Source organism: Moschus berezovskii, chromosome 22 (genome assembly GCF_049115385.1).
Source record: "Moschus berezovskii isolate FMDL1 chromosome 22, NW_MosBer_1.0, whole genome shotgun sequence".
Lineage (NCBI taxonomy): Eukaryota > Metazoa > Chordata > Mammalia > Artiodactyla > Moschidae > Moschus > Moschus berezovskii.
Window position 1 is genome coordinate 11367983 of NC_142481.1, and position 27213 is coordinate 11395195.

At 47.6% G+C, this 27213-nt stretch overlaps 2 protein-coding genes across 5 annotated transcripts in view; one reads left to right on the forward strand and one right to left on the reverse strand.

Moving 5' to 3' along the window:
* The window catches only part of CEACAM20 (CEA cell adhesion molecule 20), a 114021-nt gene that overhangs the window by 21049 nt on the left and 65759 nt on the right, over positions 1 to 27213 (forward strand). For 2 of the 4 annotated variants that reach the window (XM_088830812.1, XM_088830813.1), the window contains exons 1-2: positions 63 to 190; positions 3446 to 4827. The exons of 1 other annotated variant lie outside the window; for it this stretch is intronic. The gene's annotated coding sequence lies outside the window, so the exon portion shown is untranslated. Of the gene's footprint in view, positions 1 to 62; positions 191 to 1166; positions 4828 to 27213 lie in introns of those variants that run through there. One more of the 4 variants, XM_055411902.2, reaches the window with a different exon arrangement.
* On the reverse strand, positions 16243 to 25807 carry IGSF23 (immunoglobulin superfamily member 23). Its single transcript, XM_055411918.2, has 4 exons — positions 25626 to 25807; positions 22889 to 23230; positions 18648 to 18917; positions 16243 to 16589 (listed from the first exon to the last, which is right to left on the reverse strand). Exons 1-4 carry the CDS (start codon positions 25687 to 25689, stop codon positions 16264 to 16266), a joined length of 1002 nt encoding a protein of 333 aa, XP_055267893.2. The 5' UTR covers positions 25690 to 25807; the 3' UTR covers positions 16243 to 16263.

Consider the following 27213-nt stretch of genomic DNA (forward strand, 5'->3'; position numbering starts at 1 on the left):
ACTGCCCCGCCCTCCGCCCCTTGCCACACTCTACTGACGTCACCTGCGACAGTGACTCGCTAGGACGGGGATTCGGATGTGTCGCTGTTGTTTCAGTCGCTGAGTCGTGTCCTGCTCTTGGTGACCCCACGGACTGTGGCCCGCCAGGATCCTCTCTGTCCATGGGATTTCCCAGGCAAGAAATACCGAGGCGAGTAGCCATTTCCTTCTCCAGGGGATCTTCCCCACCCGGGGATCCAACTGGGGTTTCCTCCTGCACTGCAGGAAGGTTCTTTACCGCTGAGCCCCGAGGAAACTGAGGCGCTGGCAAAGAGGTTCTGCGACTTTCTAAAGTTCAGAATTGGCGAGGAACAGAGCGGGGATTTGAGTCTATCATGGGGACAGATCCTGAGTTCCTAACCCCCAAAGCTGCCACCCCTGGGGTTATATTGGGCAAGGTGCTTCTCTTCTTGGGGCCTCAGTTTTCTCATCTGAAAAATGGACAGGATAACAATATACTGTCTGTTTGTAAAGACTTAAACATGCAACTGCTTATGTTACCGAGTCCAAGCTGGCTCTGCTTGCTGCCGGGCAGGCCAGTGAATCAGAGATGAGGGATTGAGGCAAGGAAGAGATTTTATTCCTGGTGCCTCTTGAATAAGAAGATGATAGGCTAGTGCCTCAAAAACACCATCTTATGGGGTCTGGGTGCCAGGTTCTTTTACAGATCAGAGATGGGAGGAGGTGAGGAGGCAAAGTAAAAAAGCCATTCATCTTGCAAACATCTCCCAGAACGGCAAACCTGAGGCAGGGAATGTGTTCATTTCTTCGTGCCATCGATAGGTGGACTGAACACTTAAAATTAATTAAATTAAACCCTTAATTTAAGAGTCAGGCAGAGGGGCAGGATTCTCTGAGGTGAGCCATTCTGTATGATTATAATACAAAGGCAATAAAAAGAAGGTCAAAGAAACAGTTCCAACATGGAGTCAGAATTGGCTTCTTCTCTACAACGCTTGGTCCAATTCCTGGTATATATTTTGTACTCAGTAAACAGTCGCGATCACAAACAACAACTCATGTTGCTTTACAGTTATTATAAAATAATATTGATGGTTGCTGCTGCTGCTGCTAAGTCACTTCAGTCGTGTCCGACTCTGTGTGACCCCATAGACGGAAGCCCACCAGGCTGCTCCGTCCCTGGGATTCTCCAGGCAAGAACACTGGAGTGGGTTGCCATTTCCTTCTCCAATGTGTGAAAGTGAAGTCGCTCAGTCGTGTCCGACTCCTAGCGACCCCATGGACTGCAGCCCATCAGACTCCTCCATCCATGGGATTCTCCAGGCAAGAGTACTGGAGTGGCTTGCCATTGCCTTCTCCGAATATTGATGGTATTGAATATTAATATCCTCACTTAGATGAGAATGACAGTTCATTCAGTTATCATTCCACAGATACTCAGGCAGTATTCCAGGCACAGGGGATGCAGCAGAAAGCAATACAGACAAAAATCCCTGCCTTCATGAAGCCCACTTCTACTGGAAGGAAACAGACCACTAAAAGAGCAATACACAGAATGGCATCATGTCTGGAGGTGATAACGGTTAGGGATGAACATATAGAAGGGAGAGAGATGGGAGAGACCAAGGAGAATTGGAGGAATGACAGAGGAATGGAGATTAATTCACTCTCAGAGACAGTCACTGGGAGATGGGGAGAAAGAGAAAGCACGAAAGACACGGAGATGGAGAAACCCAGGGCAGAGGGTAAGGTGGAAGAGCATCAAGTGGTGACAGAGAGACCCAGACAGCGCCGTGCTCAGATACAAAACTTGCGAGACCTCCTCGTCCCCAGTCCTGTTCATCCTAGCCAGGGTCCCCACCTGGCCCGCTGGCAATTCTGACCCTTGCTCTGTGACATCCCCATATCTTTCTAGAAAAATTCCCCCTTTGGACTTTGGCCAGTTCGGAGGGCTCTGTTTCCTGCTGTCCTCTCTGCCTTGGTCCCAGAGCCCACTCCTGGCACACAGCCATGGGCGGGTGGTTCTGATGCTGGGTGTCTCTCACTCTGCATGTACGTAGGTGAATTTCTGAATGGAAATGTGGAAGCTGGTCTCTGGGAAATCTCTGAATTTTCTGGCACTCTTCTTCAGGGCCTGTGAGTAATTTCCAAATTGGGAAACTGGCTGTTGCTTTGTTCCTCCCCTGAACTGTGATGTCACCTCTGGGGTTCCCCCTCCTCCCAGGGCTCCCAGCTTCCGCTACTGTGGTTTCAATAGCCACCTCTCTGACTCTGGATGGTTATGGCTGCCCCCTGCCCTCAACAATGTTTGAACATCATATTTGGGGCCCAAGTCACCCCACATTCTGTCTTCTCCCCACTGGACATCTGACTTTCTGGCAACAAGAGTGGGGCCTCTGCTTCAAATCAGACCATTAGAACCTTGGTCCTGAACAATTCATGCAATGGGGATACTATAGGCTCTGTTATTGAAGCTGAAAAGTGGGGTCGAGGCAAGGCTGAGGGTCAGGGATGGGGTGAAGGTTAGGGATGAAGTCAAAGATGGGGTCAGAAAAGGGAGGGCCTTGGGGATAGGGTTAGGATGTGGTGAGTATCAGTAGGAGGGGAAGATCCTTTGGTGGCTGGCATTCCCAGGGAAAAACCCTTTGAGTCGATAAATACTTGGGAAGGTAAAAAAGCTCCAGGCTGTCAAAATCTTTGAATTAAATAAAATGTCCTGGACTTCCCTGGTGGGCATCACAACCTCCAGTATTCTTGCCTGGAGAATCCCACGGACAGAGAAGCCTGGTGGACTATGGTCCGTAGCGTCGCAAAGAGTCAGGCACGACTGAAGCAACTTAGCACACACACACAGTGGATGAGCATCCTCCTGCCGATGCAAGGGATATGGGTTTGAGCCTGTGGGGAGAGTGCACATGCCTTGGAGCATGTGGGCCACAACGTGTGAGCCTGTGCTCTAGAGCCCAGGAGCAGAAACTAGTGAGCCCGCACCACACAATTACTGAAGCCCAAGCTCCTAGAACCTGTGCTCTGCAATAAGAAACGCCCCGTCTAGTCCCAACTAGAGGAAGCCTGTGTGCAGCAATGAAGACCCAGCGCAACCAAAATAAAATAAATTAATAAAATAAAAATCTTGTTGCAGGTCTGGATATGGCTAAGGCAAGGACATGATGGAGACAGATGGGTGCCAGCTGGAATGGGTGGGTGGAGTTAAGGAGTTGTCTGGTTCCCGATAGCATCCCCACTCCAGGCCCTTTCTACCTCTGAGCCCTGAGAGTGGTCTGGTGTCCCATTGAAACCAGCCTTCTCTGGTTCTCGAAGCTCCCCGGGCCCTCCCACTATGGCCCTTCGCTCTTTGTATTAATTAATACAATCAATCAATCAATCAATGTATCAATCAATACATGTTGATTGAGCACCTGCTGTGTGTTTGGCCCTGTCCTAGGTGCTAAAGATACAGTGATGTTCAAGAAACAAAGTTCCTGCCCTCCTGGAGGTCGTGGGTTGGATGAGAGTTGGGGAGAGGAAGATAATAAAAAAGTAGACATGTACTATATATACCACAGGATGGTAAAAGCTATGAAGAAAAATAAGACAAGTGAAGGAGACAAGAACATTAAAAAACTAAGATGATGGAATCTGGTCCCGTCACTTCATGGCAATTAGAAGGGAAAAAAGTGGAAGCAGTGACAGATTTTCTTTTCTTGGGCTCCAAAATCCCTGTGGATGGTGACTGCAGCCATGAAATTAAAAGATGCTTGGTCCTTGGAAGGAAAGTTATGACAAACCTTGACAGCATATTAAAAAGCAGAGACATCACTTTGCCAACAAAGGCCTGTATAATCAAAGCTATGGTTTCTCCAGTAGTCATGTATGGATGTGAGAACTGAAGACAGAGCACCAAAGAATTTATGCCTTTGAACTGTGGTGTTGGACAAGACTCTTGAGAGTCCCTTGGTCTGCAAGGAGATCAAATCAGTCCATCCTAAAGAAAATCAACCCTGAATATACTTTGGAAGGACTGCTGCTATAGCTGAAACTCTAATACTTTGGCCACCTGATGCAAAGAGCTGACTTATTGGAAAAGACCCTGATGCTGGGAAAAATTGAAGGCAAAAGGAGAAGAGGGCAGCAGAGGATGAGGTGGTTAGATAGCATCACCGACTCAATGGACATGAATCCGAGCAAACTCTGGAGATAGTGAAGGACAGGAGAGGCTGGTGTGCTGCGGTCCATGGGGTCGAAAAAAGTTGGACACAGCTTAGCAAGTGAACAATCACAAGAACAAGTTAGGGTAAGACACTGACATTTTAAGAGATCGGAAGACTTTGGAGGGTTTTGAGCCAATGTGATCAGATTTGTGTTTTAACAGAATCACCTGGAAGCTTGTATAATTAAGCAAATATGAACATATTTCCTTATTCTTTTCTTATGTATATAAGGAATTTATTTTGTATATGTGTGTATCTTCCTTATACATATATATGCAAATTTCCTTATATACATGTACATATATATGTATACATACATATATATACATACATATACAAATATTATATATATTCCTTATACATACTTTCCTTATTCTTTCCTCCCACATTGAAAAAAGTAAGTAGTAGCATTGTTTTGCCTCTTCCTGCTTTTTACCTGGCAACAAATCTTGGTGATCTTTCCAGGCAAGGACACAGCATTCATTCATTCGTTGGTTCACCCATTCACAGCTATGCAGCGTTCCAATGCACGAACCCACAATGAATTGTGAACCTGTCCTCAGCAGATGAGCCCTTTGGGTGTCTCCAACTCTTTGCATTTGCAAACTATCCTCTGGTGAGTGACCCTGTCCACACCATTTCCCACGCCTGTGACAGTATCAGTTCCCTAGGTTCCTAGAAGCTGATTTGCCGGGGCAAAGCACATGCACATTTGTGGTTTTGGAGGATATTGCCTAGTTGTCATTCAGTACTCTTGCCAGCCAACTAGGAATGTGGCAGTAATTTCCTACCCACCTGGGGCTTGGGAGACCACCTTGTATTGCCTTGGCGTGCACCCTGGTTAGGAACGACAGTCTTGGGTAGCAGAGGGTCATTCAGTGTTATGCAGGACGAGGACCTCATGGCAGATAATAAAGCTCATGTTCCTCATGTGAAAAATAGCAGTGACATTCCCTGTTGTCCTGCTTTCTTTGTGGTTTGGGACAGAGAATGGGGGGGTGGAGTTGGCGAGGGCAGAGCTTTCATATTCTGTACTCCGAGGCTAGGCAGAAAAAGCTGGCAGAGAAACCCCCAAATAAAAACCACTTTCCTGCCCTTCCCCAAGGGCTACCAGAGCAGACACTTCCTCCCTCTCACCTCCCACCAGCCCCGCTAACCTCACTTCTATTTGGGATGTACTGGTGCCTCGCAATGGTTGTTCCCCTCTATCCTTCCCTTCCAAATCCCACAGTTCTCTCCCTCAAAGGAAATGAAACCTTCCTGCCCTTCCCTCTGCCCACTGATGACTCATCAGAACCACACCTTTTGATGCATCCCTGGCATTAGAGGGAACAAGTCCAAGTTCTAAAGCCTAGCTGACTAGTTCCTGCATGACCTGGCCCCTGATCAAAGGCTCTTCCACTCCCCCTTTATGTGTCAGCCAGATGGAAACCCTTGTAATCCTTTTGAGCAAACCATATTTGCTCACCTTCAGGCCAGAACACTTTCCCTCTGGTCTTCACAATTAATGGCTCCCACTTCAGGCTAAACCACCCCCTCCTCCAGGAAGCCTTCCTGGATTCCCCAAGCTGAATTATCCCTCCTCAGGTCTCCCTGAGCTCCCTGAGTCTGGTGTCTCAGCCTTGTCCACTCTGAGTTATCACTCTCTAGGGATGGATCTGTCACCTGCTGAGCTGTAAAGTTCCACGGAGGCAGAACCCAGGGCTGTGTAACTGACAGCTCGGCAGTGACAGTTCAACTTCCTCATCTTGTAAAATGGAACTAATAATAACATCTACTTTCCAGGGTTTGGGGAAATGATGCATTAAAGCCCTTCAGTACAATGTCTGGTAAATACCAGTTTCAGGATATGTGGCTGCTCTTGTTGTTAATCATCTTAATGTGTTCTCCAATACAGCTGACCCCTCCCACGAAATGACCTCTTAGACCCTCAGACTGGATCAGGAACTCTCTCTGGGCTCCCATGTCCCAGCCCCAACTACTCTGGGTTGTCACTATCTGGGGATGGTTCTGTCTCCCCCAGTGAACTGTGAGCCCTGGGAGGACAGGGGCGTGACTGTGATGGTCACCTCTGGGTCTCCAGTACTGCCCAGCACAGGATTCAATACCAGTTGCCAGAGGAAGGCGTGCTGGATGAATGAATGAATGACTTTAGTAATTATTTGATCTCTGATTGTTATATAACCTTAATTCCTCTTTCTTGCTCTAGCATATACAATTATGTTTTCTGTAATTACTGGAATTTAGACAAAACTTACTCATTGACTTGTGTGACTCAGGTGGTAAAGAATTCACCTGTAATGCAGGAGACCTGGGTTCGATCCCTGGGTTGGAAAGACCCCCTGGAGAAGGGAAAGGCTACCCACTTCAGTATGCTGGCCTGGAAAATTTCATGGACTGTATAGTCCATGGGGTCGAAAAGAGTCAGACACAACTGAGCGACTCACTTTCACTCCTCGTTGACTTGTGTCGGTGTATATGAGAGAGAGGTGGAGAGCGAGCTTGAGAGAACTTGAGGAAGAGCCTTTGAATGTGTTTGAAAGAGGGAAGAAATTGAGTGTGGGTTGGAAAGGTGGGGGAAGGCTGAGAATTTGGGCAAGAAACGGGTTGGATGTTGGAGACTGAATTTGTAAACTGTTAAGAAGAGACCAAGTCTGTCGTTCATGGCAGTATTGCTGGCATCTAGCACGAGCCTGGCAAGCCACTCCAGTACTCTTGCCTAGAAAATCCCATGGATGGAGGAGCCTGGTTGGCTGCAGTCCGTGGGGTCGCTAAGGGTTGGACACGACTGAGCGAATTCACTTCCACTTTTCACTTTCACACATTGGAGAAGGAAATGGCAACCCACTCCAGTGTTCTTGCCTGGAGAATCCCAGGGACGGGGGAGCCTGGTGGGCTTCCGTCTATGGGGTCGCACAGAGTCGGACACGACTGAAGTGACTTAGCAGCAGTAGCAGCAGCACGAGCCTGTCACATAGATGGTGCTCAGTATATATTTCTTGGCCCAATAAATGTGTCATACATTGTTAAAATAGCTCAGAAATGTTGCTGTGCCTCTGTAATTGTGAACCATAGAATACTTTGAGTAGGCCTAAAATTCTTTGGGTCCCCATCAGAGAGTACAGAGAATGTGACACCTGGCTGATGAGCAGCGGAAGCAAATATGGGGTTACTGACATCAGTCTCATGTCCAAGCTCTCAGCAGGCATCAACAATCTGTGCAGGCATTCCTTCTTGGGGAGCATGAGTAGGTTCCCAGAATTCTTAATACTGATCTTTGAGGACCCACTGCCAGTCTATCAAAAATGGCAGTTGAGGGTTTCCCTGATGGCTCAGTGGTAAAGAATCCTTTAACAGTTCAGGAAACATGGGTTTGATCCCTGGTGCGTGAAGATTCCACATCCTGTGAGGCAACTAAACCCATGTGCCAGAGCTACTGAGCCTGTGCTCTTGAGCCTGGGAACTGCAACTACTGAGCCCACATGCTGAAACTACTGAACCCCGGGTGCTCTAGAGCCCATGCTTGGTAACAAGAGAAGCCAGAGCACTGAGAAGCCATGGACTGCAACGAAGAGTAGCCCCTGCTTGCCACAACTAGAAAAAGCCCATACACAGCGAAGACCCAGAGAAAATAAATAAATAAAAAGAAACTGTGAATTAAAACAATGATAGCATTTTTTTAAAAAATGGTAGTTGAGAAGAAGTGTATTTGTCATCCCTGGCAAATAGATGTGAAAAATAAGAGTTGGGGGAGAGAAATTATGGCTGGAGAGTATAGTTAGGCATTCCTTATGCATTTGGGTTTGTTTTTTCACCTTCCCTTAGATCCTGGATGCCTTGGTTCACCCCATGAGGACAGAAAAGAACTACGTTAGTGTTTTACTCCATGCCGCAGAACTCTGGGGACTCAAAAAGTGTTTAACTTTCTTCTGTCCGTTCATTCATTCCTCTAGCAGGTGTTTATTGAGTGCCCATCATGGACTGGCATTGCTGTAGGTTCCGAGGGCAAGATGCTGAGTAAAAGGAGACACATTTCCTGCCCTTTGGGGCTTCAGTCTTGACTGGGGAGACAGACGTTGTCAAAGTATCACCCAAACACTTATAAATCGGCAACCCCCCCCCAACACTGTGTAGCATTTGGGATCTTAGTTCCCCAACCAGGAAACCAACCTGCACCCCCTGCAGTAGAAAGGCAGAATCTTAACCACTGGACCACCAGGGAAGTCCCTAACCTGGCAACTTATGATGACTATTAAAGAGGGATTTCCTGGGTGTGTGCAGCTAGGGTGGGGGGAGTGAAATCCAGGCAGGTGGTGGTGACTGAGTTGAGATTTTTTTAATGACTAGGAATTAACTGGTTGAAGAAAGGTGAGTAAACTTTCCAGGCAGAGAAAAGAGCATGTGCAAACAACTGGTTTAGTACAACTAAACCTATTTCCTCTTATTTCCAGGAGCTCAGGAAGATTTCATTTCTCAGAATCTCTCATAGTACTGTGGTCATATGACCCAGAGCAGAGCAGAGACCCAGGCTAGAAGATAGGAGGTCCGGGAATGACTGTGTAGGGACGGAGTCTCCTCTGTGACCTGCAGTGAACTGTGGTATGACTGGGTGATACGCTTTTGCTGGGCCACACCACTGACATTTTGGAGATATTTGTTAAACAGTTATCCAGCCCTGACTAAAGTTGGTGCAGCTGGAGAGGGGCAACAAGGGGGCAAAGTGAGACTAGAGATATGAGTGGGTAATTAACAGTGGAAAAAAATGGAAACAGTGACAGACTTTATTTTCTTGGGCTCCAAAATCGCTGTGGACGATGATTGCAGCCATGAAATTAAAAGATGCTTGGTCCTTGGAAGGAAAGTTATGACAAACCTTGACAGTGTATTAAAAAGCAGAGACTTCACTTTGCCAACAAAGTGAACAGTTAAAGCTATGGTTTTTCTCCGGTAGTCATGTACAGATGTGAGAGTTGGACCATAAAGAAGGCGGAGTGCTGAAGAATTGATGCTTTCAAACTGTGATGCTGGAGAAGACTGTTGAGATTCCCTTGGCTAGCAAGGGGATCAAACCAGGCAATCCTAAAAGAAATCAACACTGAATGTTCATTGGAAGGGCTGATGCTGAAGTTGAAGCTCCAATACTTTGGCCACTTGATGTGAAAAGCTGATTCATTAGAAAAGACCCTGATGCTGGAAAAGATTGAGGGCATGAGGAGAAGGGGGCAACAGAGGATGAGATGGGTGGATGGCATCGTCGACTTAATGGACATGAGTTTGAGCAAACTCTGGGAGATAGTGAAGGACAGGGGAGCATGGTGTGCTGCAGTCCACGGGGTCGCAAAGAGTCAGACATGACTGAGCGACTGAAGAACAACAAATTAACAGTAGAGTCTTGTGGGGTCATGTGACCAAGTTCTGACCCCTGGAATGTGAGTAGAAGTGATGTGAGAAACTTCTTATGTCACCTTTGATGGTTGTGTCATCAAAGGAAGGCAATGAGACGGTCTCCAACATTGCCACCTCCTTCTGGCTGGAATGGGGAATTGGCCATGCACCATTCTGACTGTGTAACACCCTGGGGATGGCCAGACCACAAGGTAGAGAAACCAGGGCTCCTGGATGACGTCACCAAGCACAGCTTGTATACCATTACTGGACTGCATCCATCAGGACTATTACACGAGAGAGGGACCAACTTCTATCTTGTTTTGTTTTTCTGGCCATGCTGTGTGGCATACAGAATCTTAGTTCCCTGACCAGGAATTGAACCCATGACTTCTGCATTGGGAGCATGGAATCTTTTTTTTTCTTTTAATTATTTATTTTTGGCTGCACTGGATCTTAAGTTTCAGCACACAGGTTCTCTAGTTGTGGCATGTGGGTTTAGTTGCCCCTTGGCATGTAGGATCTTAGCTCCCTGGCCAGGGATGGAACTTAGGTCCCCTGCAAGGTGGATTCTTAACCACTGAACTGTAAGGGAAGTCCACTGCTATCTTGTTTAAGCCTCAGTGATTTGGGGTCTCTTCCAAGCTTATATCCTGTCAAGATGGGGGATCCCTGGGAGAAGAGCAGGTTGAGAGGATGAGCTGTGAGTTTGGGACACGTCTTGGAGGTAACCTTGTCTCACCAGTTTCAGCTCCTCCTTGAGTCTCCTCTAATCTGAAGGCAGTTCAGCTTTCTCTCTGCCTCTCCTTCTACCCCACGTACAGTCTATTCTTCCTTCCTTGCTTCTGCCTATGGACACCGAGCTCATCATGGCAGATGTGGCTGCTAGGGAGGGAGAGAATTCCTGCCCAGAGAAGGAAAGTTCCAGTTTTTCTTTGTTTTTATCTTTCTTTTGTCTGGATAAGAACATCTACACAATCAGAGAATAACCAGAACGAGGTGTGGGATTCTCAGTTCTTTCATGTTTGCGATAGTTGCATTCCCCAGCCTGCCCGCCCCACCCCCCACTGCCACCACGGGAAGTTGGCATATTATATTCCTTGTTCCTGTCTCACACTTTCATTGTGGCCCAGTTCATTCAAGCCTATATATGGTCACAGGCTCTCTTCAGCCATTCAACCTCTGTTTTGCCAAGTGGCATTTATTTATTATTTATTATTTTAACATTTATTACTTATTTGTCTGTGTCGCATCTTAGTTGTGGCACTTGAGATCTTTCCTTGTGGTGTGTGGGCTTCTCTAGTTGTGAAGTACGGGTTTAACTGCCCTGAGGCATGTGTGATCTTAGTTCCCTGACCAGGGATCGAACCCTTGTCCCCTGCACTTGAAGTCAGATTCTGGGAGGGGAGTTCAAGATGGGGAACATATGTACACCCGGGGCAGATTCATGTCAATGTATGGCAAAACCAATACAATAATGTAATGTAATTAGCCTCCAATTAAATAAATTTTAAAAAAAGTCAGATTCTTCCACTGGACCACTGGACCACCATAGAAGTCCCCCAAATGGCATTTAAATCTTTCACTTTATGGCTTAAATCTTAGGGTTAGATATATCCATTAGGAGTGGACCAGGTTGGGACTTCTCTTGTGGGTCAGTGGCTAAGACTCTGAGCTCCCAATGCAGGGGACCCAAGTTCAGTCCCTGGTCAGGGAACAAGATCTCACATGCTGCAACTAAGACCTCGTGCAGCCAAATAAATAAATATTTTAAAAAAGGAGTAGACGGGGTTGCAAAAAACAATGGAACTAAAACAAAAGTGGCTTCAGCAAGATAGACGTTTGTTTCTTCTTTCATGTAAAAGGAACCGCACGTGTGTTTAAGACAGGGCTAGTTGAATGGCTTCACAAAATGTCCAGATATCTGTTTCTCAGCGGAGGGTTGGTACATTATCTCTCTGGGAAAAAAATTCCTGATGTATAGTAATTCCCTATTTTCTTGGTGTAAATATCACTATCACAATTGATTTCCATCTACCAACATGTCATCATTGAATGGGGAGTTAGGAAGAGATGTACACAGTAAGTTTGTTCTTTTTTTTAAGATTATTGATGTGGACCGTTTTAAGTCTTTATTGAATTTCTTAACAATATTGCTTCTGTTTTATGTTTTCTGGGTTGGCCCTGAGACATAAGCGATCTGTTCTCTGACCAGTGACTGAGCCCAAGCCCCCTGCAGTAGAAGCCCAGAGTCTTAACCCCTGGACTGCTGGGGAATTTCCCAAAGTAAGCTCTTGTGAGCCGGCACAAGCTGGGTTGGGCACACTTCACACTTGCCACTCTGTCCTGCTCCATGTGAGATGGTCACCTCATGATCCTATATATCTGCTTGGTTCCAGTCATCACATTCTCATTCCTGCCAACAGGAGAAGACGCTCCTTCACCTGACGGGCATGTTCTGCAAGTCATATATAACCCTTACACATTTTACTGACAAAGCTGTTTTTCTTTCCCCTTGGACGTCATGTGCCCAGCTGAAACTGAAGATTTGGTTATTATAGAGGGAGAGGAGAATGAATTCTGGGACTCTGAGGGTAACTGCTACCACACTTGCTGAGACTGGACTCTTCAGCTGCAGCACGTGGGGTTAGGGGAGGGGCCTCAAGATGCCTGACCTTTTTATTTTTTTCTGATAGAGAGACAGTGAGAGGAGTTCAAGTCAGGTTGTTATTCCTGTTAAACTCCAACTTGGAGAAGGCTGGAGACTCAGTCCATGCTTTCATCTCTGAGCTTTTGCATTTTCCGAGTGGTGTGCTTTTAGTCTCTCATTCATTCATTCAACAAACGTTTATTGAGCACATACTATGTAGCAGATACAGGTCTGGCTATCACGGGGCTGACATTCAACATGGAGATGTTGTTAGTTAGTTGCTAAGTTGTGTCCAACTCTTTGTGACCCCATGGACTGTATGCAGCCCACCAGGCTCCCTGTCCATGGGATTTCCCAGGCAAGAATACTGGAGGGGGTTGCCATTTCCTTCTCCAGAGGATCTTCCCAACTCAGGGACTGAACCTGAATCTCCTGCTTGGAAGGTGGATTCTTTACCACTGGAGCCCCCCTGGGAAGCCCTATCATGGAGATAATTGTTAAATTATCAATTGGTATAACCAATAAATATTTAATGACATAATGTGCTAAGTACTATAAAGCAGAACAGTCCTATGGGCAAGTTCAATTAGGGGAGTGACTTTATAACAGAGGTGGTCAGGAAATCTCTTTGAGAAAATTTGCACCATTTATTTTTAGTGAGGGAGGAACATCGTAACGATTCTCAGCTGTTCTACAGCCCCAGCCAACTGTTCTCTAGCTTGTGACAAAATGTCAGCTGCAGTCGACTCTGAGACCCAGGGAACCAGCTGCTTTCACCACTGCTCAGGCAGGAAATGATTCATTTGTCCTTTATAGTAGAGGGATGTGGGAGGGCGGGATGCCTCAGGTAGGAAAGGATCTGGTTCAATATTAAGGGTTTCTGAGCAGATCGGGACCCTTGGATAGATCAGGGCAAGGACCTCAGAACTGCCATGGAGTCAGTAATATACACATATGACTGCTGGGGGATTTATTATTATCATTTTCTAACAATTAGGAGTTTGAATTGCACTGTCCAATGCAAAAGCCATTAGCCACAGGTGGATATATAAATTAAAATTAATTAAAAGTCAATTAAAAAATTCACTTCCTCAGTTACATGATGTCCATTTCAAGGGCTCAATAACCACTTCTGTTGGATAACATTGTAGTGGACAGTACAGACATGGACACTTCCATCACCAGAGAGTGTTCTTGGACAGTGCTAGTCTAAGAAACAGGCTTTGGTATTGGGCAGACTTGAGCTGGCATCGCATGTGACTGTGTGACTTTGGGCAAATCACTTGCCCTCTCTGTACCTTGCTTTTCGCTTATGTACATGAACACAAGGACACCTCCCTGACATAGGAGGGAGCAATGGGAAGGGGAGGTCTGGCTCCAGGGAGGGAGCAATGGGGCAGTAGAATGATTGGAAATGGGGATTTCAGAGCCCAGGAGCCTATTTTCAGCCATGTCCAATGGCATGTGGGCTCTTAGTTCCCCGACTGGGGACTCAACCCACGTCCCCTGCATTGGAAGCACAGGGTCCTATCCACTAGACCACGAGGGAAGTCCTACTAAGTAGTATTTCACTGCGGAAACCATTGTCTGAAAACACGTTGAATTTGATTGGAAAACAGTTATCGATGCTCCCAAACTGTTTTATAAAAACTAATTGATAAAAGCTGAAGATATACATATTCTACAACTATGAAATTCCACTACTAATTATATACTGAACAGAAATGTACACATGTTCCACAAAATGTATATTTTGACTGGATATGGTAAAATAGCTGTCAATATTCTAATACCATGGAAAAATTCATGATTAAGATCTGCTTGTAATGTCTCCTTTCGTCTAGATTCATTTGTTTGCACTTTTATTTTTATTCAATTTATTTAAACTGAAAAATACCCCAAATGGTCCACCCATTTCTTCATTGTCAGCCAGACCTACAATGGAGAGAGAAATAATAATAATAACAACAAAAATAGCCATAATAATAATACATGTGGCTGACATTTTGTGAAGGCTCACCATGTGCCAGGCACTATTAATAGTATCTCACTCCCACCATTTTATGTAATCCATGCATCTACCCTTTTTTTTAAAAAAATTTTGGCTACATGTGGGATCTTAGTTCCCTGACCAGGGATCAAACCCACGCTCCCTGCAGTGGAAGCATGGAGTCTTAACACCTGGATCACCAGGGAAGTCCCACATCTACCCTTTATTTTAAAATTTTTTTTACTTATTTATTTTGCCGTGTCGGGTCTTAGTTGCCCCATGGGGGCATGTGAACTCAACTTTTAAGTTGTGGCATGTGGGATCTTAGTTCCCAGACAAGAGATTGAACCCACACCCCCTGCATTGGGATCACAATGTCTTAGCCATTGGACCACCAGGGAAGTCCCTCACACACCTCCTCTTTGAGGCAGATATTATATGACCATTATCCCTGTTTTACAGATGGAGCACAGAGCAGTTAAAGGGGTCACCCAGAGTCCCACAGGCTAGCATATGGTACAGCTAGGATGAGCTTAAGGTGTCAGGGTCCAAGAACTTAACTGCAAACCTATGGGGAATCTCCCTTGGCCCTTGGGGGGTTTGGCAGGCCTTCTTGGGGTGCTTCTTAGTCCAGACACCTCTCTTTTGGAGACTGCTTCTTCCCACCGGGAGAGTCAAGACAGCCATGTTTGTCCTCATGACTTCATCTCCAAGGTCCCAGCTGATTGGACAAGGCTGGTTCCTTCTGGATGACGTCAGTTCAGTTCAGTTCAGTCGCTCAGTCGTGTCTGACTCTTTGCAACCCCATGAATCACAGCATGCCAGGCCTCCCTGTCCATCACTAACTCCCGGAGTTCACTCAAACTCATGTCCATCAAGTCGGTGATGCCATCCAGCCATCTCATTCTCGGTCGTCCCCTTCTCCTCCCGCCCCCAACCTTTCCCAGCATCAGAGTCTTTTCCAGTGAGTCAACTCGTCGCATGAGGTGGCCAAAGTATTGCAGTTTCAGCTTTAGAATCAGTCCTTCCAATGAACACCCAGGATTGATCTCCTTTAGAATGGACTGGTTGGATCTCCTTGCAGTCCAAGGGACTCTCAGCACCACAGTTCAAAAGCATCAATTCTTCTGCGATCAGCAGTGGTCTGTCATTAATAGGTCTTGGCCAGAATGGCAGGGAGGACAGGAAGTGACCCCTTCTGCTGTTCATGGAGGCAGGGACTCTGAGTAGTCTGAGTGAGCATTTTCATACTACCTGATATCTCACCTTTGCCCTCTAAGAATATGACTTTGGAGTTAGACCTGGGTTTGATTCAGGGTCAACTCTTTGTTAGGAGAAGGCAATGGCAACCCACTCCAGTACTCTTGCCTGGAAAATCCCATGGACGGAGGAGCCTGGTAGGCTGCAGTCCATGGGGTTACTAAGAGTCAGACTCGACTGAGCGACTTCACTTTCACTTTTCACTTTCGTGCATTGGAGAAGGAAATGGTAACCCACTCCAGTGTTCTTGCGTGGAGAATCCCAGGGATGGCAGAGCCTGGTGGGTTGCCGTCTATGGGTCGCAGAGTCGGACACGACTGAAGAGACTTAGCAGCAGCAGCAGCAGCAACTCTTTGTTAGCAGCATGTCCTTGGGCAAGTTGATGGATTTTTCTGAGATTAAGGTCTACTGATGTGGAAAATGAGGACCATATCCCAGGCCCTGCTTTAAAGTCTTTTTTTTTTTTTTTTTTTTGCTGTGTGGCTTGTAGGATCTTAGTTCCCCACCATGGATCAAACCTGTACCCCTTGCAGTGGAAGCGCAGAGCTCTAATTACAGGACCACCAAGGAAAGCCCCAAAAGGCTTAAGAAATCCAGATGAGAGCCCCATGAGGCAGGTGCTATTAATACCACCCCCACTTTGCAGATGGGCAAACTGAGGCCCAGAGAGGGGTGGCGACTTGCCATGGCCTCACTTTGGGTAAGTGACAGAACGGGGTTTTGAACCCAGCTCCAGGACCCTCTCCTGTCTCTTTGTTTCTCTGGGGCTACTTTGGGAACTGACTAGTTGGGTGGGGCACATCAAGGGTCCATGCCATCCTCTCTGAATGAACTTCATGCTCCCTGAGATAAGGTTGTTGGTTTGGCTTCAGTCTTGCTGCAGAGAGAGCTCTGTGCCTTGTGGAGGCTGCATGGATGGGGGAAAGGGAAGGCAGGTACCTTAGCTTCTGGATGAAGGTGAAGAGCATGCTTCCAACCAGTACCAAGCCTGCCACAGATGCGGCCACAATGAGAGCAATGGCAGATCCTCCTGACAGGGAGAGCGGGGGGTTCTGAGAGATGGGTGCAGGTTCTGTGGGTTCCACATCAGCTTCTGAGAACCAAGAAGGGGAGAGACTGGAGGAGACACCCTCCCTCCATAGCCCCACTCGCCCCACTGTTTCACCTCCTCCCCCATCCTCCCTGTCTCCACCCCAGCTTCCTCCCCACTCTCCCATCTCAGTCTCTCCCCAACCCATCTCGTTACCACACAGAAGCCAGAGGGTCTGTTTTTCTTTTGGCCACATCTCACTATGTGGGATCTTAGTTCCCTGACCAGGGATCGAACACGTGCCCCCTGCATTGGAAGGACAGAGTCGTAACCACTGGACCACCAGGGAAGTCCCCAGAAGGGTCTTTGTAAAGTACACACTTGACCCTGTTCCTCTCCTGCTCAGAACCTTCCCAGGACTTCACCTTGACCTTCAGGAACCTGCGTTTGGCCAGTCTCATCTCTCTCTACCCTCCACATTTATAACCAAACCTTGTTGGATTCTACTTAATTTTCTACTTCCCTCTCCTACTTCCAAGCCTTTATCTGTGCCCCTGGAATGACATTTTCTCCCCCTGGCCTGGACAATTTCTATGTGTCCTAGTACCAACTCAGATGTCCCCTCTTCCAGGAAGCCCTCCCTGATTCCCTTGCTGGGTCGGGCGCCCCCTTGGGTCTCACAGCCCTTTGGGTTCCCCCACCCCAGCCCTGCCCACTCTGGTCATTACTGTTTGTGGACAGGCCTGTCCCCTACTGCACTGGAAGTCCTGTGATGGCAGGTGCAGGACTGTCTCTGTCACCAGTTGTCCTGAGCACTGCCCAGCATAGGCCAGTCACATAATAGGTGCTCAATAAACACTTCCTGGACAGTTGATGAACAAGGAAAGGGGGTCTTAGAAGTACTGTCATTCTCAGTGAATGTATCAGGGTCACCAGGTGCTCCAAGATTTATATTTTTTCTCCCAATAAATTACCTAAAATCAAATCCTGAAACCTCCCACTGAACCATGGCTGGGGAGAGGAAGCAGCTCTAGGAATGTAGCCCAGCCAGGCTCTCCACCATTTCCATCTTTCCCTTGCTCTGGACCTTGGCTCAAGTGATTCCTGCTGCCTACATGCCTCCCCATCTTTTCTAGGCAACTCCTCTTCACCACTCTATGAATAGAAATACTAAAAATAATATGCATGGTAACTGCTGCTATTTAAAGCACCAGCTAATTGATTTTCTACTAGCTTTCGGCGTTTTCCATTTCAGTTCCTTAACAGCAGTTTTGTAGAGGTCTACACGATCACATTGGTTATACACAGGAGGAAACTGAAGCTCCAGAGAAGGGACACCACTAGTCCTAAGTCACCCAGCCAAGAAGGCACAGGGGCAGGAACTGAACCCCACTTTGGCTCCCAAACCACTTTTTTTTAATCCCAATAACTGGCTCGTCTTGTGATTGCTGTCTGAGCCTCTGTACACACTCTTGCCTCTGGTAATAGGCACAAAATTAATAATAATATGGGTAATACTAATCATAGCAATGATACTAGTTCATGTTTATTGAGCACTCACTAGTGTTCCATAGTGCCAGGCACTCTTACTTTAAGCTGTTCACCTGCTTATCTCACTGAATGCTCACATCTGTATTTTGGGGTGGGCATTATTATTGTCCCAGTTTATATTCCTCAGAATACTGAGGAAACTGAAGCACAGAGAAGTCAAGGCACTGGCCCAGAGTCACACAGCCAGCAAGTAGCGGAGCCAGAATTCAAATTCCAAAGCCCATGCTTGGAACCACTCGTTATATTACCACCTTCATTTTTCCTGTGGCATGTGCTGAGATTCAGAGAGGCAAAGAGACTCCTCAAACACACACAGTAGAAAGTGATTGGAGCCAGGAGGACCCAGATAGCTGGCTCCAGATCCTGCCCTGAGCTTTCATTAGCATTCATGTATTTGGGTCACAGCCTCTCACTTGTAAAATGGGCTAATAATCCCCACTCTGCCAGGAGGATGAAAGAATGGGATGCCATCTTGACTATAAAGGGTCTCAGAGGGAACTGCTCACAGAGGGTGGCTCAGTGGAATCAGGAAAGCTGGCCACTGACCAGGCGTCAGGGTGGAAGACTCACGTGGCAGCATGATAGTCACAGGCTGGGAGAGGTACACTCCCTGGCTATTCTCGGCCAAGCATAAGTAGGTGCCCAGATCCTTCACGGACAACCTGTGGATAATCAGCCTTTCCCCAGTTCCGCGAGGTCTCCCATTGAAGGTCCACTGTAGCACAGGTTCAGGTGTGATTAAAGCCGCCCACTGCAGGATCACAGAGTAGTTGAGGTCACTCCGGAGGATACCTTGTCTATTTCCTGGGAATGTCACCAGCTGCACCCCATCATAGCTGGCTGTGCAAACAAGGGAGCAAGGTCACATGGGTGGAGACCACTCGGAAAGGCCGAGCACTTCCTCGCTTCACCACACAGACATTCGTTCATTCACTCATTCACTCATTCATTCATTCATCAACATGTCTGGAGGGCCTGGTCTGTGCCCACTGCTGGTCCAGACATTGGATGGAGCTGAGCTGTCCTCAGCACATATGACTGCCAACACTGCATCTGCGGCTTCAGGGCATCCACTGGCTGCCAGAGCCTGCTCTGCTCATGGAAGCAGCAGCCAAAGCACTTGAGAGTCGGCACACAGCCTTCCACAGTGACCAATGTGGACTGGTACATAAATACCCCAGGTCCCCTGCCCTCAGCTGGACCAGGGTAGAAGCCAAGGAGCTCCTGGAGGAGCGGCTGGATTCTGGATTATTTTGCAGGTAGAGTCCACAGGATTTGCTGATAGATTGGATGTAGGTGAGGGTGGTGGTGGTCAAGGGGTCCTCCAAGGCTTGGGGCCTGGGCCACTGGCTACTGAGAGGGCTCCTTACAGACAGCATACATCATCCTCACCATTTGTTGTTATTGTTAAGTCACTAAGTCGTCCGACTCTTTGTGACCCTATGGACTGTAGCCCACCAGGCTCCTCTGTTCAGGGGATTTCCTAGGCAAGAATACTGGAGTCAGTTGCCATTTCCTTCTCTAGGGGATCTTCCCCACCCAGGGATGGAACCCACATTTCCTGCACTGGCAAGCAGATTCTTTACCGCTGAGCCACCAGGGAAGCTCCCCTCCCCACCTCCTCACCATTGTTCTTTATTTTTTTTTTCAGGTGAAAGACTCTGAGGTCTGGGGGTCTTAGGGCTAGGGCTCATGGTCAGAGAGAGAGGCACAGCTGGGATTTGGATCTGATGTCATGGTGAGTGCTTGGGACCTCCATATGGAGCTGATTACCATTCAGTACAATGTGAAAAGTGAAAAAAAACTTCAATCCAGCCAAAGAGCTCACGGAAATCTTCCTGGAGGAGGTGGTACCTGAGCTAAGCCTTGTAGGAGGAGAAAGAACCCATGGGTGTGGAAACAAGAATCAATGTAGGGGCTTCCCTTGTGGCTCAGTGGTAAAGAATCTGCCTGCCAATACAGAAGACACAGGTTCGATCCCTAGTCTGGCAAGGTCCCACACGAAACAAAGCAACTAAGCCCCTGTGTTACAACTACTGAGCTTGTGCTCTAGAGTCCATGGGCCACAACTACTGAAGCCCATGTACCTAGAGTCTGTGCTTGGCAAGAACAGAAGCTACCACAGGAGAGGCCTAGGCACCACAACCAGAGAGTAGCCCCCACTCAATGCGACTAGAGAAAAACCCACAAAACAATGAAGACCCAGCACAGTCAAAAATAAATAAAATTATTTAAAAAAAAAGAATTGATGTAATAGCCATCTAGATTGGACTTTTACTGTGAGCCAAGCACCATTCTAAACACATGTTAACTACAGCTTGTTATATTACTGGCTTGTTATGTTATAAGTAAGACCCATGCTTGGGTGAAGTCATTTAGTAGGCTGTTTTAGTAGGTTGTAATCAGCATTTAGGGCTGCAGTCCATGCGGTCCCAAAGAGTCAGACATGACTGGGCACAATGAGTGAATAATCGGCATTTAAAATGTGAAATGAGATGTAAAAGGAAGTATCAGAATGCATTACACTTAGCAATAATTGTTATTTTATGACACTTGTAAAGACAAGTGACTTGTGATGTGTAGATATGTGAACATACTGGGTCATGATTTAAAAAACTTGAAAGCCACTGGATTTACTCGTTTAATCCTCACAACAACCCTACAAGGTAGATTTCATTGTTATCATCCTTTTAATGGGAAAACAAGGTCTCAAAGAGGTCAAGTCTCCTGAAATACTCATGGCGAACATTTGCTTACTCTGTGCATTGCAGCAAAGATAGAAATGAGACTTTTCTGATAAAGAAGGAAAATAAGGGACCAATGAACAGCCTGGGGAAATAGCATAAGCTGGCCTGAAAGAGTTAAGCAATCCTAGTTTTACTTTAACTGCCACTGATTCACTGAGCACGTAGCAAGGCCTGCCTTTCACAAAGCTAATTCCTTAACCACTCTCAGACTCTATGTGAGTTACACCCTGCACCTGGGGTTCACCTTTCCCCACACTTCTTGTAACAATCCCTTATAGCATTCTTCCTTTCAGAAAGAAGATAATGGGCCAATAACTCTAGGAGACAGACAGACAGAGTCGCAGAGTCACCTGTTGTCAACTAGGGCTGTTTTGAAACTCTACATAAAGGAAGAAGAATACAAGACCTTTCTTACTTTGATCCTTATCACGTACCCCAGACCATGAACCCCATTATAAAGATTATAAAACTCCTCACTAGCCCCTCCAGCAGGGACACAGTTCTTATAGTGGAGTAGCCTGCTGTGTTCCCTTTTTGCCTGGCAAAGAAATAAAGCGACTCTTTCTCTTTCCTCCAAAACCCTGTCCCTGTATTTTTACCTGGCATCTCCCACAGAGAATCAAGATTTTGGCAACAGGTGCCAGGCACTGTTCTAGGTATTTGGTGTGGATTAATTCGTTTGTTCCTCATAGCACTCCTACAAGGGAGGGTCTACCATGATTCTGTTTTACAGAGGACGATGCTGAAGCACATAGAGGGTAAGTCACTTTGCAAAGAGATGTGGCTAGGAAGTGAAGGAGCAAGGACTTGATGCAGGTGGTTTGGGTTTCAGAATCTTTACAAGCTCTAGGGTTTTTCCTGTGGTCATGTATGGATGTGAGAGTTGGACTGTGAAGAAAGCTGATCGCCGAAGAATTGATGCTTTTGAACTGTGGTGCTGGAAAAGACTCTTGAGAGTCCCTTGGACTGCAAGGAGATCCAACCAGTCCATTCTAAAGGAGATCAATCCTGGGTGTTCATTGGAAAGACTGATGCTAAAGCTGAAACTCCAATACTTTGGCCACCTCATGCGACGAGTTGACTCACTGGAAAAGACTCTGATGCTGGGAAGGATTGGGGGCGGGAGGAGAAGGGGACGACAGAGAATGAGATGGCTGGATGGCATCACCGACTCGATGGACATGAGTTTGAGTGAACTCCGGGAGTTAGTGATGGACGGGGAGGCCTGGCGTGCTGTGATTCATGGGGTCGCAGAGTCGGAAATGACTGAGTGACTGAACTCAACTGAACTGAGGCAGTTCTAGAAGAACTGGCCTTCAAATCACAGATATGTAGACTGATGGTGGTGGTGGTGTAGTTGCAAAATCAAATCCGACTGTTGTGACCCCATGGACTGCAGCCTGCCAGGCTCCTCTGTCCATGGGATTTACAGGCAGAATACTGGAGTGGGTTGCCATTTCCGCCTCCAGTGGATCTTCCCGACCCAGGGATTGAACCCGGTCTCTGATGCCTCCTGCATTGGCAGGTGGGTTCTTTACTGAGCCCCCTGGGAAGCCCAGACTGATGGACCTCGGCCTATTTCCCTCCCATTGGAGCAAAGTCGGTCATGTGACTCACTTTGGCCAATAAAACATGGCGGAAGTACTGGCAGGCCGGTTCTGAGCCTGGGCCTCCAGAGCCTCGCAGCCTCTGCTCCTTTGATAACCGAATGAGCTCAGGCTACCAGGCTGGAGGATGGGAAGGCTTGTGGCCCAATTACCCCCATCGCCCCCCTGCCAGACAGGCCACTGCCAGACATAGTGAGAAGGCCATCCCGCATCAGTGCCCAGGCAATCCTTCCGAACCGGCTGACTGCAGACATGGGGGTGAGCCTGGCTAAAATTAGCTGAGACCAGAGGTTCACAAGAATCAAGAGCTAAAAAAAAAAAATTGGTTGCTTTTCTAAGTTCTGGGCTGTTTGGAAAGGATTATGCGTTCAGAATCCATCCAACCCTGGGGCCCTGAGGACTGAGAACTCCGTCCCTCCCACCCTGCCGTGGAGGCGGGGGTGGGGGGTGATCTTACCCTTGAGCTGTATCTGCTCCGTCGCACTCCTGCGTCCCCTGCTGGTTTCCAGCACCACCGTGTAGCTGCCTGCATCTAGAGTCGTCACGTTTCTGATGATCAGGCTGCCCTGGGTGTCCAGCGTCTCCCGGCCAGTGTGGCCAGGCCCTGGGAGGCCCTCGGGAGAGAAGATCATGGCTTCTGGCTGGACTTCATGCCCGCGGAACCAAGAGGTGGTGAGAACCCTATCCAGGCTTCTAGGGACTGGCAGGTGGGCATCGGCTCCTTCAGTCAAGGGGTCCAGAGATGCAGAGGAGGGCAGCTCCACGGAGGCAAGGCAGGTACTGAAGGCGAGCAGGGTGCCTTGTAGGAGGGTGGGAGGGAGAAGAGAGAGTGAGGGAGCAATGGGACCAAAGGCAAGATGCTGCCCCAGCTGCTAACCCTTCCCGTGCTGGTGAGACTGTGTGCCGCGGAGAGCTGATGTGACAATGGTGGTAATAATACATAAAAAGGGGCACAGTGGTAAAGAATCTGCCTGCCAATGCAGGAGACAAGGGTTCGATCGCTGGGTCGGGAAGATCCCTTGGAGGAGGGTATGGCAACCCACTCCAGTATTCTTGCCTGGAAAATCCCATGGACAGAGGAGCCTGGTGGGCTACAGCCATGGGGTCGCAGACAGCTGGACACAACTGAAGCAACTTAGCACGTACATGCAATTTATATATATATACACAGTACCCATAAAACCTATATATATATATATATATAATATGTATATAATTCCATATGTGTATACATATGGAATTTCAGAGCTACTACCATAGGGATAATTCCAGAAGTCCTACTTTCCTGGAGCATGGCTATTTTATTTCATTTCTAACCTTCAATCAAATGAAAAAAAGTCACTCTTCAGTTTTTCCCTATTTGATCCCAGAACAGTTCCTCGAATCACTATATATAAATATAAATAGAGCAGAATGTTAAACTTGACTTCCATTGTCACAGAATCTCCCCAAAGGTTCCAGAGGCTGAGAACAAAACAACAGACACCAAGAACTCCCCATTCCCAACTGAGGTCTAGCTAACAGGGGGTGTTGTTGTATTAGTCACTCAGTCATGTCTGATTCTTTGCGACCCCAAGGACTGTAGCTTGCCAGACTCCCCTGTCCATGGAATTCTCCAAGCAAGAATACTAGAGTGGGTTGCCATTCCTTTCTCCAGGTGATCTGCCCAACCCAGGGACTGAACCTGGGTCCACCTGCATTGCAGGCAGATTCCTTTCCATCTGAGCCAGCAGGGAAGCCCAGTTAACAGGGGTTACCCATCACCAGTTCTGCCAGCACCAGCCACTCTACCCAGGCCAAGAGAGAAGGCTGAGAGCTCACGGAGAAGAGAAGATGGCTCAGAGTGAGATTTTCTGGGGGACTGGAGGTCCCCACAGGGGCTGGGATTTTCCTCCACCTCCTGCTAAGTGAAGGGGGCTCCAAGGGAACCTCTTGGAGCACTGGAGATGTGTGCCGTGGAGTTTGTGGGAACTTAGACCTGTAAGTCTCCAGGTGACGGATGGAGGTGGAGTGGGCAGGATGGATGTGGTCCACACCTCCTGCGTTTGGTGGGACAACAGAGTTGTCCATGAGTTTCCCATGAGCCAGTTTGAATGCCACTGAAGGAGCCAGTCAGAGCTCCGAATGGGGGCATCTCTGGAGCCTGTCCTGGCATAAAGCCCCATAAGAGATGACTTTCCGGGTAGATTTCCCACTCAGGAGGATCTCACCATCATGCTTCAGCCACACAGAAGGCCATGTCCTCACCTTACCACTACAGCAGTCAAGTTGAAACCTTCCTGAACCCTCCTTGCCTTCCTCTCCTCTGCCCATGGCCTTGGGGGGTGGAGGGGGTGGGCACAGAACTCAGCTCTGGGTGGGGAGAAAGGACACAGAGAGACCTAGGAACAAGGCCCACCACATCCCACTACATCCTCACTGCAGCCTGACCCAGGTCCCAGCTGGGGCAGAAGTGAAGTTCTCAACTGTGGGTGAGGTTTTGAAATTACACAGAACTGGACTTTTTCAGGCCTGGGAAAAGAAGCAATTCATTTACTCTCCAAGAGGTAAATGTGGGTGGTTTCTGGAAAGTGTGGTCTTGGTAGCCAGACCATCTGGGGTCAAGTCCTTCTTCTGTTACTTTCAAGCTGTGTGGCCTGGGGAGGACCCATAACCTCTCTGTGTCTCAGTTTCCCGCTCTATGAAATGGGGCTCATGTAGCTCTAGCCTCCTGGGGTTAGTAATTAAATGTTACTACATGAAAGCACTTAGAAGAGGCTGACGTGTAGAAGTACTCAGTCACAATGGCCTCTTTTTATTATGATTGTTATACTATTTTCATTGTTATTGCTGTTATTGAAAAATTATTATTAGATATGAATAGCTAGGGTCAGACAGAGTGCTCTGGTGGAAAGGGGCTGGCATGGGGGTACTGAATTTTTATTTTGCCTTTGCCAGCCGTCTGCTCTTGAGCAAGTGACCCCACCCCATCTGAGCCTCACTTTACTCCTTTGTAAAAGGGGTCAATCACAGGGGCCTCTGGGGGATTTCAAGAGCTCTTGTGCGTCGGTTGCCCATGCTGTGTGGGCTGTAACATGACCAGAGTCAGAACTCAGAGTGGGGGCGTCTCTGATTTGGATAAAGACTCTCTCCCTCCCCAGGGATGTCTCCTCTCTGTCCCCAGCCCGTGAGTGCAGCCCTTGTCTCTCACGCACCTGTTAGAAGCAGCCTTGTCCAGGCGGGGCTGTAGCTGGAGCTGGTGCCTGGAGGCCACCTCATGTCGCGTTCTGTCCTGCGGCCTAGGCAGCTGCGCAGGAGAGGTCGCCCTTCTGGAGTGGGGTCTCCTAGACCACACAGTCAAGTACACAGCCTTGGCCCCGCCCCTTCAAAGCCCCGCCCATTCCCTGGCCACACCTCCACGGTGCCCAGTCTTGGTCTCCAGCGATGAGCTGGGAAGTCTCTTCTCTAGCACTGGGTTCGTGTCGGTGGTGAGTGGGAAGCAGCCTGGGGAAGGGTCTTTGGTGAAGAGGCTCTGGAGTTGAGCTCGCCTCTCTCTCCGGCTCCCACTCCCAGTCCCTCTGGGCCGGGAGAACGGTAAAGATGAACTAGGACAGAACTGTCCCTGGAACCCCATATCAGAGGCGACGACAGGCCAAAGGTCATCAGGTAGGCGGGGAGCTGGGCCTCATGCTGGCCTCCTGACTTTCCTCTAGACCTTCAGACTATTAACTCTGTGCCTCTGTAAAATGAGGGTGTTGATAACAGTGCCTTCCCCAGAGTCAGAGGGGTCCATGCATGCATAAATCAGGCGCTCAACAGAGTGTCTGGCATGTCCTAGGTACTCAAAAAATGGCCGTGGCTATTACAATAATGCTAATTATAATTATTATTATTGGTATCTTGGATGTTCTCGAGTCATGATCAGGAGCCCTTTCTCACGCCTGTGCCCATATTATATATCCTATATTTTGGATTCTAGAAGGAGAAGCCACCAACACTGCTTTCTCTCATCCTTTTGGCCCTCGAGGCCTAGTTTTTCCTTCTCAAGTTAATAATAATACTGCCCAAATAATAGCTTGGATTTACTGAACTCCCGTTGGGTGCCAGTTGTCGCCATTTACAATTGTTTTCTGGTTGGCTCCTCATAGTACCTTGAGGGGTTAGTATGAACATCCTCATTTTCCGGCAGTGCATAGAGGCTAAGAAATTCACCCAATGCCACACAGCTATTCATAATGGTTTTTGTCAGTTTTTGGAGTGAGCCACTTCAGGGCCTTAGCGCTGCTACTCCTTCTTGGAGGCTTTCACAAATCATCTCATGACTGGCTGAGATGAGAATAATCCTCATCTCATTATTCTAATCTCAAGTCAAATATCAATTCAAATAGTAATTCCCCACAAAGGTCTTCCCTAACACCTACTGTAAGTCAGCCCTCTCCTGCTTCTTGCTAGCAAGATACACTGCTTTATTTTCTTTATATTTACTACTATACAGTCTGAAATCATTGCTCTTTTTGTCCATTTGTTTATTATTTGTCTCTTATCCCCCACATCTACCTCCCTGGTTAGACTGTCAGATCCAGGAGGAGCCCTTCAGTCATGTTTGGCTCATGACTATGTCCCAGGGTCTAGAATAGTACTAATACCTGGCACATCATGGATGCCCAATAAATTTCCTTTCGTGAATGCATGACAGAATGAGTGTTGGAAATAATGAAATAATGGGAGTGTTGGAATTTGAACTCATATCTGACTCAGAAGTTCTTATTTTTCTCTCCCAGAGATGTCTAGGTTGTACCCCAC